At 40.3% G+C, this 12,890-nt stretch overlaps 1 protein-coding gene across 3 annotated transcripts in view; it reads right to left on the reverse strand.

Moving 5' to 3' along the window:
* LOC128616698 (poly [ADP-ribose] polymerase tankyrase-2-like) overlaps nt 1-12,890 on the reverse strand; it is a 40,864-nt gene that overhangs the window by 12,197 nt on the left and 15,777 nt on the right. Inside the window, exons 13-18 of one of the 3 annotated variants that reach the window (XM_053639448.1) lie at nt 11,643-11,719; nt 11,225-11,370; nt 10,953-11,118; nt 9,102-9,321; nt 6,821-6,930; nt 4,176-4,364 (exon numbers count right to left, since the gene is read on the reverse strand). In XM_053639448.1, the coding sequence (XP_053495423.1) occupies nt 4,176-4,364; nt 6,821-6,930; nt 9,102-9,321; nt 10,953-11,118; nt 11,225-11,370; nt 11,643-11,719 (908 nt within the window). Of the gene's footprint in view, nt 1-4,175; nt 4,365-6,820; nt 6,931-9,101; nt 9,322-10,952; nt 11,119-11,224; nt 11,371-11,642; nt 11,723-12,890 lie in introns of all 3 variants that reach the window. The other 2 variants (XM_053639445.1, XM_053639449.1) reach the window with 2 other exon arrangements.

Below are 12,890 nucleotides of genomic sequence, written 5' to 3' on the forward strand. Positions count from 1 at the left end.
GAAAAACCATCGAGTGACTGTAAAAGACCTGCAGCAAGACTTGGTGGCAACAGGCACTGAGGTTTCAGTGACACAGTAAGGCACGTAGTAAATGCAGAAGGTTTCCATACCAGAACTCCAAGAGGGTTCACCACTACTGACCCAAAAGCACAAGAAAATTCGGCTCAAAATAATATAAATAAGCCACAGAAGTTTTGAGATTCTGTTTTGTGGAGTGATGAAACATAACTGGAACTTTTCAGTACGATGGATCAGCAGTATGTCTGGAGGAAGAAGATTGAAGAAAGAACACTCTGCCCACAGTGAAGCATGGTGGTGGCTCGGTGATGCTCTGGGGCTGCTTTGCATCCTCTGGCACTGGAAACCTGCAGCGTGTAGAAGGCAAGATGGATTCATTGAAGCATCAGGAAATCTTAAGAGAAAACATCATGCCGTCTGTGTGGAAGCTGAAGCTTGTGCGTCATTGGACCTTCCAACAGAACAATGATCCCAAGCATACCTCAAATTCCACCAAGGCTTGGTTGATTCTACAGGGCCATCACAGTCACCTAACTTAGAAAACCATAGAAAATCTCTGGTGGGATTTGAAGAAGGTGGTTGCAGCACGCAAACCCAAGAATATTACTAAACTGTAGGCCATTGCTCATGAGGAACGGGCTGATTCCTCAGGAACGCTGCCAGGAGCTGGTGTCAGGCTATGCATCTCGTTTGCAGCAGGTCATAACAGCAAAAGGTGCTCTACGACCTGTAAGTACTAAAGATGCTTGCCATGAAGGGGTTGAATAATTTTGAAACTGGAGAAGTCATTAGAAGTTGGGGAATTTGGGGAAACCACTTGAAGCATTCGTTGTGTTGAACGATTTCAATTGCTTTTGTTTGATTTGTTCATGGCAGCTGAAAGTGTAAATTTTGACAGTAAACCTGATTTGCAATGGGGGTTGAATCATTTTGATTGCAACTGTAGCTATAAGCTTCCCTTACTTGTTAGCTACTTTAGTCTCATGAAGCAAACCTCATCAAACATGTCTTGGCTGATGAGCTAAATGGAAACACTGTAGGTTTTTGCAAATGAATTTGAAGCATATAAAAGTTGAAATGATTACACTGCACCACACAGTATTAATGCAGTTTTATGGATCATTTTGACCTGAATTTTGGAACTTACGTTTCCAGTCAAATGAGGCGAAAGGGACACAAAATGGGCACGCATAACACGCGGCACATATGGACTGCACTGCAAAGTGAGCATGCTTCTTAACATCTGGTGATGTTAATCACAATCCTTTCACATTCATCCACTCGTGACATGATGCAAGATGAGTCAATACGTGAACATGAACCAAATGCCGTAAGTGTAAATGTAAGCTTGGTCTCAAACAACATACTATGACCATACACTAATTCACTCATTTAGAAGATCCAGAAGATTGGTACAAAGATTCACAGTGAATCTTGGGCTGCAACAATTAGTCGACAAATTTGATTATGTCCATTATGACAAGTCCTTGATGTGGATGCATTGTTTACTTAATGAAAATGAGTTATGGGTAGAATCTAATACACTACTGAAGCTGTTGTTTGCTTCTGTTGTTTCTGCTCATCATGTATAACTACTTTAATTTGGTCCATCCATTTTCTGTACCGTTTATCCTACACAGGGTCGCGGGGAGCCTGGAGCCTATCCCAGGGAACCTGGGGGCACAAGGTAAGGGACACCCTGGACGAGGTGCCAACCCATTGCAAGGCACAATGGTACACACGTTCACATACTACGGACAATATGGAAACACAAATCTGCTTACAATGCATGTCTTTGCATTGGGGGACCAATGAACCGGCACTGATAACCGATTGCTGGAACTATGGTTATCAGCACAAATCCACACCGCTAGGTTTTCCCGGTTGCGTCTGTTGACGGGAGCGACAGAGAAGGGTCCGCTATCATTAAACAGTATGAGAGTGGCTGCTAGAGGCTAAATAAAAACTATCACTGACCAAATATGTTGTGTTATTTGAAGTGTTTTTTGATTCATATTTCTGTTTTTATTTATTATTTGGAGTGTTACTTTTTTTGGTTCAGATTGGACGTATAACATTTATTTACGTGAATATTTAGTAATAGTTCATATATATGTATTAATATTTATATATTTATTTTATTTTAAAAAGTACAGTACATTTGGTCTAGTACAGTACTATTGGTCAACCTTTAGTTACATTCATTGTTATGAAATGTCAAGACAAGTTAGTTCCTGTTATCACTTGCATTATAGCAGCTATAAACAGTTGCTCCATGTCTTTTTTCTCCCTGTCTTTTGACTCCCTTTGTCTTAAACACTCTTTCCATAAATTTGAAAGAAATCTCCTGGGCTTTAGACTAGCATAACAGAAAAGCGTTCGCCCTATTGTCCAGAGATCATGGGTACAAATCCTGACGATGCCTAAGCCAAGGAATGGTCGAAAGCCAAGGAAGCAAAACTGGCCATGTTCTGTGTGGGAGGGGCATCTCCCCTGTCAATCACAGCAACAGTAACCTACCCTGGGGATTTATGAGCTCATGCATGTAAACAAAGGCGTGTTTTCCTCTGAGTGTCTTCACGTGGAAGGAAGGAAGCGAGTGTTTGCCCTCCCCTCCCCAGATGGTAACTGTTCTGTGTTAAGGGGAGTTAGATAGTGGGTGGGAACCGAAAAGATCAAGTTGTGGAAAAAATCTGACACAAAATCAAGAAGCCTGACCACATCAGTGAGGTTTATTGGTAACATGACGAACTACATAACATGTTTATAATTGTTAGAAATGATAAGTGATTATTGGTTCATGGATATTATACAACCGAAAGCATAGAAAAAGTATGACGTGTTAATGAGTCTTTATTGATCACATATACATTAAGTGAAATTCTTCTTTTTTTTTTTTTTTTTTTTTACATACCCCAGCCTGTCAGGAAGCTGGGGTCAGAACGCAGGGTCAGCCATGATACAGCACCCCTGGAGCAAAGAGATTTAAGGGCCTTGCTCAAGGGCCCAACAGTGGCAGCTTGGCAGTGCTGGGGCTTCAACCCCTGACCTTCTGATCAGTAACCCAGAGCCTTAACCACCAAGCCACCACTGTTCTTTACTTAATAAAAAATTGTTAACCTTGGCAAACTGTTTTGCTAGCCTTGATTATTTTCCTAGAACAGCACGGCCTGTCGATTTTATTCCTTGCTTATTACATACTCTTTCATGCAAAAGGATCTTGAAATTTTTTTATGTATAGTTGTAACAGTTTATGTGTAACAGTTTCATAGCTTAAAGGGACTGGTTAAGTATGGCAGTTTTAAAACTGATCATAAGGCAACGTCAAGTGATTAGTGATGACTAGGCTACTGACTGAGTCCAGTTTCGATCAAGATACAGTGAAAGATCCACTTAATTCCACTAATTTCCAAATTCTTGTATTTTTTTTTTAATGGTCAAACTCGTTTTTTTCCCCCCAGCAACCAATTTAAATTGTTATCGGAGCGAAGAATAAAATAAAACAGAGTGTTTGTTTCTCAAATTTGGTTGTTGCAGCCCTTATTCACATATTAGTTGTTTTAAATGGAAATGGACTACGATTAGCGCTCAAAAAATCATCCAGTACACGAGTATGTTATTTGAGACAGGGTGTGTAGTATTAACTTCTGAGGACACACACAACAAATCCATCAAACTAATCCAGGGCATTAATTATACAGGGCAGTCATTTGGAGTACACATGGGTAAATGTAAGCCTTTCAACTCATTAGCGTTTGTTAGCTAACCTGGCTACTTTCCAAACACTCCAATCACATCCAACAACTGGGAAAAACCCAGATGTTTCAAAAACATGTACATGTTGGCCAAGTTTCAGCCAAATTTTTACCAGTGTCTCATTTTCTCTCAGTATATGCCCAACACTAGTTTTCTTTTTCCATGTTTAAAACCTATTCTCTGTCTTTCCTACAAAGCTAGCGTCTGCCTATTCTTTATTCTGCAGCTGGCTTTACCATATGACTTAAAAATGCTTATTGCACCTTTAAGCAGCACACTCTGAGCACACTCTGAGGCACAAATGAGCATCACAGCTGATGGAAAATGAGTGAAGAGGTCAGAATGAAGAACCCCCTCCCATATGTGATGATGCATAGCAAGCAGAGGGACTAATGGGATACCGTCACAAGGTCCAGCGGCGACTGGCCTTCCTGGTTGCGTAGCGTAGGATCGGCACCGTGTGCAAGCAGCAGAGCACACAGCTGTGTCCTCCCTTTCTGAGCAGCCTCATGCAGCGGCGTGAACGCCCACTTATCAGTGGCATTGACGCATGCGTTGTACTTGATGAGCAATGCAGCCACGTCCACGTGCTGTGAAACACCAAACACACGGCTTGCTCCCGTTTCCTGCCCGTGATGGAGTTTGTTGATTTGGCGATCCCACCCTCTACTTATTCAGTCCAATATGAGCCTTTGAAACCTCTGAAAATCTTTTGTAAATCACTCCTAACAACTGCGATCGCAAAATCTGGCTGCATACACACATTAGCCTCTTTATTTCTAATCTTAGGAAATCAGACAATTCAACTCTATACATTTTAAATCAAGTTGAAATAATTAAAAAAATTATTTATTTTTTTTGCTATTTGACAGATTTAAGCTGATGTTCCATTGATTTGTTCACTTTTCTTGATTTTGTACAATCACAAGGCAGAACGTTCACGGCCCCATTTAGCTCCATAGAGTTATTATTACACCTAGTGGACAAAAACTGCAACACGTGCTAAAAGAGGCCCATTGGGGTAGGAATCATACTGCCCCATGCTTGTTTTATGAACATTTTCACTGGAGGAGGAGCAGTAGACTGGGCAGTTAATGACAGAGTTGCCAGTTTCCCCAGTGCTACTTTAAAAATACTACACAGTCACCAAGATCTTGTTTCATAGGCGCTAATCTGAATGAAATCTACTAAATTTCCACAAAACGAAGGCAAAGTGTAGGCACAGACAGTGTGTCTGTGATCTAAAGAACCATTTCTATTGTAAGAAACGCAAAGGAAAGATGTAATATAGCTTTATGGAGTGAAATTAGAAATGTGTGCACACCTCGGTGGCCTTGTTTCTCCACACAAAGTCTAAGAAAAAGGAAAAAAATATGCATCTCCCCTTTCCAACAGCCAAATAGTTTCATGTTTTTGGGCTGTAGCTGGGAGGTTTCGTGAAAAACCTGCCAAACCTGGTTAATGGAGTCGGAAACACACCTGCTGTATTAACCACAGCTGAACAAAGATGCATCTAAAACCACTCAAAACAAGCTGCTAGATTGAATGGTGGATGACTGAAAGTTATCTTTCAGCGGTCAGCTGTAGGATTACGTAACAAATTCAGTAGATAGTAGCCTATAGCATAAGTCAAACATGATAACCTCATTCAAACAAAACAAAATCTATGCACATGAGTCACTGCTGGCTCATAGAGTTTTGTTTACACTCTATTTGAACTGGTCTTTAGTAAACATGGTCTGTTTACTAAGCTGCCTAAGCTGATATGTGCTGGGTTTGATTCTCTAGATGTTCATGACCAAATTGGAAATTCGAAAAACGCTGACTCTCCTAATCAGAAATGAAAATCAATATTTATGCTCAAGCACCATCTCCTAACAATATCAGACACCCGCAGTGCTGTCATAAAAGCTCGGTCTTGCTAAGTACCCTGTATTCATACATAGACCTCTGGCCCCTTGATTTCGAGTAGACATCAGGCTGAGATGAGCACATTAGTATGATTAGCTCTGCTGGTATTTGTGTTTAAAAGCTGTTTGTTTGTATTTTTGCTTTTACCAAGCAGACATGTTTCATTGATAATTGGCCTGCAGGCATTAGTGTAGATTTCATTTCAATTTTTAAGAGGGCACACTGCTCATAGCACCTAAACCTAAACCACTGCAGTATGTGCTAAATCTACTCAACATATACTTCATAATATACTACCAAAAAAAGCTCTTAATTATCTGTCCAAGTGCTTTTATATATATTTATATCTATCTATCTATCTATCTATATATATATATATATGTACAGTGGGGAAAATAAGTATTGGACATGTCAACATTTTTTTTCAGTAAATATATTTCCAATGAGGTATCCATAAATAAATACTTTTTTCATGTGTCATTCCTCTTTATTACACATGATTTCATTTATGGACTTTAATGTTGTGAATTCTTTATATTTGCAGATTTCTTGAGTTAATACTGATGTCTGGTGAAAATGTCATGTGAATAACCTCATTGGAAATATATTTACTGAAAAAAATGTCCAATAGTTATTTCCCCGACTTAATATACATCTTATATATATATATATATATATATATATATATATATATATATATATATATATATATATATATATATATATATATATATATATATCTTATTAAGTATCTTAATTTTGAGGACTGCATTTTATGAACAAAATTATGAAAAACTTGTACATAAAATGAGCAGTAAACGTAGTAGATGAATGCTTGGACAGTGTATCCATATTTAACGCAGTGTATTTTTGTATATTTAGTCCATTAACAGATCACTTGTCTAAGGTACAAAACTCTAGTGTGCACGTATGCAAGTAAATAAAGTCAAGATTATTTCTAATGTGATCTGGAGAGGACGGGGCTTCCAAGGGGTCAGTTAATAACAGAGAGTTCAAAACACCTACGCAACTGTCAAACTGTTTGTGCGCAAAACGTGTAAAAGTTGGCAGGTCTGTGGTAATAAGAAAAGGCATGGCCTACAGGCAGCAGTCTTAAAGTCTGTTTGAGACTTACCCCATAGGAAGCAGCATTATGTAAAGGAATAAGACCTCCTTTGTCCTGCGAGTTCACCTCTGCGCCATGCTGCAGTAAATACTCCGCCACCTCCAGGTTATTATAACCAGCTGTCAAACAACAAACCAAATGTCAAATCATTAAACCTCGTTTAGCTGGACTGTGAATGCAGATTGTAGAAAACCCTGTTCTACTAAACTGGCTACTAGCTACATAACATTATGTTGTGGGGGGGAAAAAACCTAGTGTTATAATTGATAACTAGTTATGTGCTTGAATATAAGTGCAGTATATAAACTATAGTCTATATACTATAAAATCAATAGAGTAAAGACTTGTGGCCATATTCAGACTTGGCATCCAAAAAGTCCAAAAGTTGTATCAATATTTACATGAGGAAAGTTTCACATATCCAGAGATGGGTTACGCACCTACTTAAGCAAATTTTCTAGGCTCCCCATTCAGATTATGCAAATTACCTACATGTAGTTCACACTTTCATGGGTACCTTGCATCAGAGACAGGTTTTTCTAGACACACACACGTGTTTAAAACTCAAAAAATATCAGGGATAGAAAATGCAGACTAAAGAAGGAAATAGTGTTTTTATTTCTTTGCTGTCTATTGTAATATGATGTAATAAAACATATTAAGCAAAAGACAGTTTTTAAAAAATTTCAATAAAAAGACCACTGACAGGTGAAATTGTGATGGCTAGACGGTCTTGTGGGGTGTTAAAGGTATCCAGTGGTTAGTACCTAACAAAAGTGGTCCAAAGAAGGACAACTGGTGAACCGGTGACAGGGTCATGGGTGCCCAAGGCTCATTGATGTGCGCTGGAAGTGAAGGCTAACCCGTCTGGTCCGATCCCACAGAGGAGCTACTGCAGCACAAATTGCTGAAAAGGTTCATGCTGGCTATGATAGACAGGAGTCAGAACACACAGTGTAGTGCAGCTTGCTGCGTATGAGGTTGCGTAGCTACAGACCAGTCAGAGTGCCCATGCTGATCCCAGTCCACTGCTGAAAGCACCTTCAATGGGCACGTGAGCATCAGAACTGGACCATGGAGCAACGGAAGATGCTGGCCTGGTCTGATGAATCACGTTTTCTTTTACATCATGTGGACGGCCGGGTGTGTGCGCGTCACTTACCTGGGGAGGAGATGCACTATGGGAAGAAGGATGCACTATAGAAAGGGATGGGAAGGGATCCCAAGGATGCACTATGGGAAGAAGGCAAGCTGACGGAGACAGTGTGATGATCTAGGCAATGTTCTGCCAGGAAACCTTGGGTCCTGGCATTCATGTGGGTGTTGCTTTGACACATACTACCTACCTAAACACTGTTGCAGAGCAAGTACACACCATCATGGCAACGGTATTCTCTAATGGCAGTGGCCTCTTTCAGCAGGCCCTGCCACACTGTAAAAAATGTTCAGGAACAATTTATAGAACATGACAAAGAGCTCATGCCATTGACTCGGCCTCAACATTCCCCAGATCTTAATCGATCGAGCGTCTGTGTTATGTACTGGAGAACTGAGTCCGATCCATAGAGGCCCCACCTTACAACTTACAAGGACTTAAAGGATCTGGTGTTAACATCTTGGTGTCAGATACCACAGCACACCTTCAGAGATCTTGTGGAGTCCATGCCTCGACGGCCCATGTTATGACTGATTTGCTGCTGTATGAATAGTCCTACAACAATCACTCACAAAGTTGGTTTCATTTGCCAACATTGCTTCAACCCTAGTTATTCAGACGTTTATAAAAACAATACTTAATCCAGCACATCCTATTATTTTGCATACTGTTGTTTTGTGTTTTTATTACATTATGTTCCAATAGTCATTTGCGCACACAACACAATGTGATGTCACAAGACACTGAAGAACTCAAGGCCATGATATCATGCTTTCAATTTGACATTTAAGTTGTCCAAAATATTCAAAAATAATGCAAATGTTTTTGTTAATTCAATGAGCTCTCCTGTAAAGATAATGTGCCTATGGTTCGAAGGACAAGCTGACCAAGCATTCATCTGCTATGCTTACAGCTCATTTTAAGTGTTGTTCAGATATTACAAAACAAACTGTGTAACAGGAACACCACCAATATCTATTTATTAACTATTTTAAAATCCACACTTTCTGTGGAGCAGCACTAAGTGGTGACAAAATTAACGATCTTATATGTAAATTAAGCTAGATCAGCTAGTACTGACGATGTGTGTGTATAGGTATGTGTTATGTGTACAACCCCGTCATGTGCTCTAACCTGCCAGATGGAGCGGTGTGGAGTGGCGTCCATGTGTGTCCCTGCAGTTGACATTCCCTGGGCTACAAAGCTTTTTCACCCGGCTCAGACAACCTTTCTTGGCAGCATCCAGTAGTGCCGTGTCTCCCCTCAACAGATCTTGGATGTCTGTGTCCCCCTCCTTAACCAGGTCCAGAGGTGTGTTCCCATCACGATTCTTCTTGGTGGGATCTGCGCCATGCTGGAGATACAGACAGAGGTGGCATTATATTTTAGTTGGAGTGTAAAAATACCACTATTTACCCACCATTAAAGTTACTCAACAACAGTATAACAACATTAGGCCTCATTTATCACAGTTGTGTGTAGGGCTGCAACAACTAATCGATAATTAAAATAATCGTCAACGAATTTCATTATGGATTAGTTGGGTCTGTGACGTCACTGTGGTTCACCCCCGTCAGTGACGTCACTTCACAATGGTGAGAAAACGCATTTCTATGAATAGAGGGTTTTTATTGACATCACTTTCCCGCCGGAACACGCCCCCTTAGCCGGACGGTGTGGAAAACATCTAGCAAAATGGCTGGATTTAATGGCAGCTTAAATTAAAGGCAGTTGGACTCGACAGTGACGCTTACAACTTGTCCCAGCACCTTTGATCCATGGACATTGGCATGTGGCCAGAAATCGGTTTTCCCAACGTTTATATGTACCTGAAGCTTGAATGCATACAAAAGCTTTGACGCTTGGTCCTACTTCGTGGCGGGATTTGTTGGAGAAATTAACGTGACAAGAACACCAATAAACTCTCTGGTTTATTTTATTATATAACTTTATCTGGTAAACCGTAAGCTAGCGAGTCCTAGTTTGTTTGTAGCTAACACTGCTTCCACTTAATAACGATATATATTTGTGAAGGTAAAACACAGTCCGAGAACGAATGAGCCCCCGTTATTCATCAGTGTAAATAGGCAGCGTTTAAAAAGCAATATGTAGAAAATTATTCATCATTGTACAACATGAACACCACGTGCCAAAAGAACTTACACTTACACTGCTCGACTTGGTAAAAAAAGGGCTGAATGGTTTTTTGGCACTCTGTAAAAAATTAGCTCAGAATTCTTGTTGAATATGTTAACACAGTCGATCTCACAACAGCTTTTTCCCATTTTAGATGTGTTTTTTCTGTGTTTTCACGGAATTCACGCTGTACACTAATGCTGCCGCTCAGTCTTTTTGCCACTCAGTGGGCGTGACTGCAGTGAGTTCCGGCAACCGTGACGTCACGTGCATACCCTCTATAAAACGCATCTGAAAAACAGCGGAGGTTACAGACTGAGCTGCTGTAGGAAAAGGGCACGATCCAGGTTGTCCGAAACATGAGAATGCTTTATATTAAACGCTTCGAACAAACTAGTAATTGTATTAACGTGGCTTATCGTGTCAGATGCTGCGATAGATGCGTGTGCTATTTAACGTGTTCCAGACGTGTTTTCTTCAGCACAGAAATGACATTTTTGTGTTTATATCCTTATCTGTAAATGTTAGAAAATCACGCCAGTATTTCCATTTTACATAAAGCCTCGTCCTGACGACGAGTCTCCGTTAAACTTCACTGAATGAGCGCGAGTCCACGCATGCACGTCAATCAAACAGCGCGCAATAGAAAGGAAGCGCAACAACAACTATATTTAGCTATATTTAGAAACTAAAGTAATTGTGTTTTTTTATGAGATGTAACTGTAATGTGGTTATAACATGTAATTGTATAGAAATGTAAGAAGTGTCGTCCATTTACAGAATAAAGTAACATGTTACTGTGTTCAAATGAGTGAAAGTGTGTTATTAGTAAGGTAAGTAAGTTCTTACCTGAAGCAGTAGTTTGCAGATTTCGTACTTGCCCTTTGCAGCAGCCTCGTGCAACGGCGTAAACTTCCACAGGTCGGCCACGTTAATCACAGCACCGTGTATCACCAGCAGCTCTGCCACCTCGTAGTGTCCGTATGAGCACGCGTTATGTAACGGAACCAGGCCTCTAAAGTGAGATTAAAACCAAAAACCTACCAATTGTAAATCAGGGTCTTCCTAGAAGACAAACAAATACACGTAACGTGAATGACGGGAAAGGAGTCTGTTTGCACCCTTTGTCTTTAGCGTGTACGTCAGCACCGTGCTGCAGCAGGTACTCCACCACTGCCACGCGGTTGTATCCAGCTGCAAAGTGCAGCGGTGTGGACTGACGTCCCTCTGCGTCCCTGCAGTTCACGTTCTGTAGCGTGCACATCTTCTGCAGCGGCACACATTGATCAACAACATTATTTCCAATTTCCTTCGTAGCATGCACATTCCATTCAAAACGTTCTTAAATGTTTACTCCAAGCGGAAGATTAAAAATGCATTTTCACGTATGGACTCACGCCTGCCATCAGGACGGCTGTTAGATCGCTGGATGACGATTATGTTATGTATAACTGAGAGATGTTGGTAACTTTGATGGTTTAAGGAAGGTCGCTGATCACGGAGGGTGTGCTCAGTGGAGTAAATAATCACTCTGTTTACCTTTACAGTCTCCAGGTCTCCTGACTTGGAGGCCTCCAGGAGCTGCCTGTCTGTGTCCAAATTCCCTGCCAGCACTCCTTCTAGTGGAGAGAAGACAAGCTGTTCACACAAAACATCAGCAGCTCACTCTTCCACAAAGCTCAGCATTTTTGTATGAAGCGGAATGTATTTACACGTGCTTATGTACAGTCTCCTCCGAAAATATTGGAATGGCAAGGTCAATTTAATTGTTTTTGCTGCAGACTGAAGACGTTCAGGTTTGAGAGCAAAAGATGAATATGAGAAGAGAGTTTAGAATTTCAGCTTTTATTTCCCGGTATTTATATCTAGATGTGTTAAACGACATAGAACATAGCACATTTTGTATCAGACCACCCAATCTGTAGGCGAGCAGAAATACTGGACCATTGGACTGACAGGTGTTTCTTGTTACCAAGATGTGTCCTGTTGTTTAAACCGGTGGTTCTCAACACGGGGGGTGCAAATTGTTTTCAAGAAAAAAAAAAACACACAGACAGGGCATCATTTCTGTACTTAACATTTGGGAACTATTAACATAGTTCTCTTGTTCAAAGTAGTTATAGTGTTCATAAACATTTTTGATAATTCATGTTCATACCTGTCTGTTATATAGTTTTATGAAAGTCATAAAAGTTATTTTTAAAAATCATAAAAATTATGAAAAGTAATTAAAAAAGTACAAAAAAAAAAAAACAAAAGCAAAAAGCCAACCTACCTACCTACCTACCTATCTATCCATTTTACATGGACAGCAGTAATCTAATTACTGACCTTATTCTGAATAAGACAATATTGTGATTAAGGTGTTTACATGAGTTGCTTTAAGAATACTCCTTTCATGTTCCCGTTTTACATGTTATAGAACATAGATCGATTAACAGCACACGTCATTACGTCACCGCGCCACGCCGTCCGACGTCCCTCCAGAATTTCACGTATCAACGTACAGTTCGTCTTCGTTATGGTACCATATACAGTTCTAAGTGTTTTTATTAAAAATTTCTATGGACGCTTTAAGAGCAGATAATTATTTGTCATGCTCTACGTGCAAATAGACAACTGCTTGAAACCGTGGGGTGCGTCCCAAACCGCGTACCTACCGTCTATATAGTAACCGAGATACATGTATTTCGTCTACTACAGGCCCATAGTAGGTGAGTACGTGGTAGTGACGCAGCCGTGCTCTCTTGTTTGACGTGAAACGGTTGAGCACTGCCGTGTGTACGT

This window comes from Ictalurus furcatus, chromosome 13 (genome assembly GCF_023375685.1).
Source record: "Ictalurus furcatus strain D&B chromosome 13, Billie_1.0, whole genome shotgun sequence".
Lineage (NCBI taxonomy): Eukaryota > Metazoa > Chordata > Actinopteri > Siluriformes > Ictaluridae > Ictalurus > Ictalurus furcatus.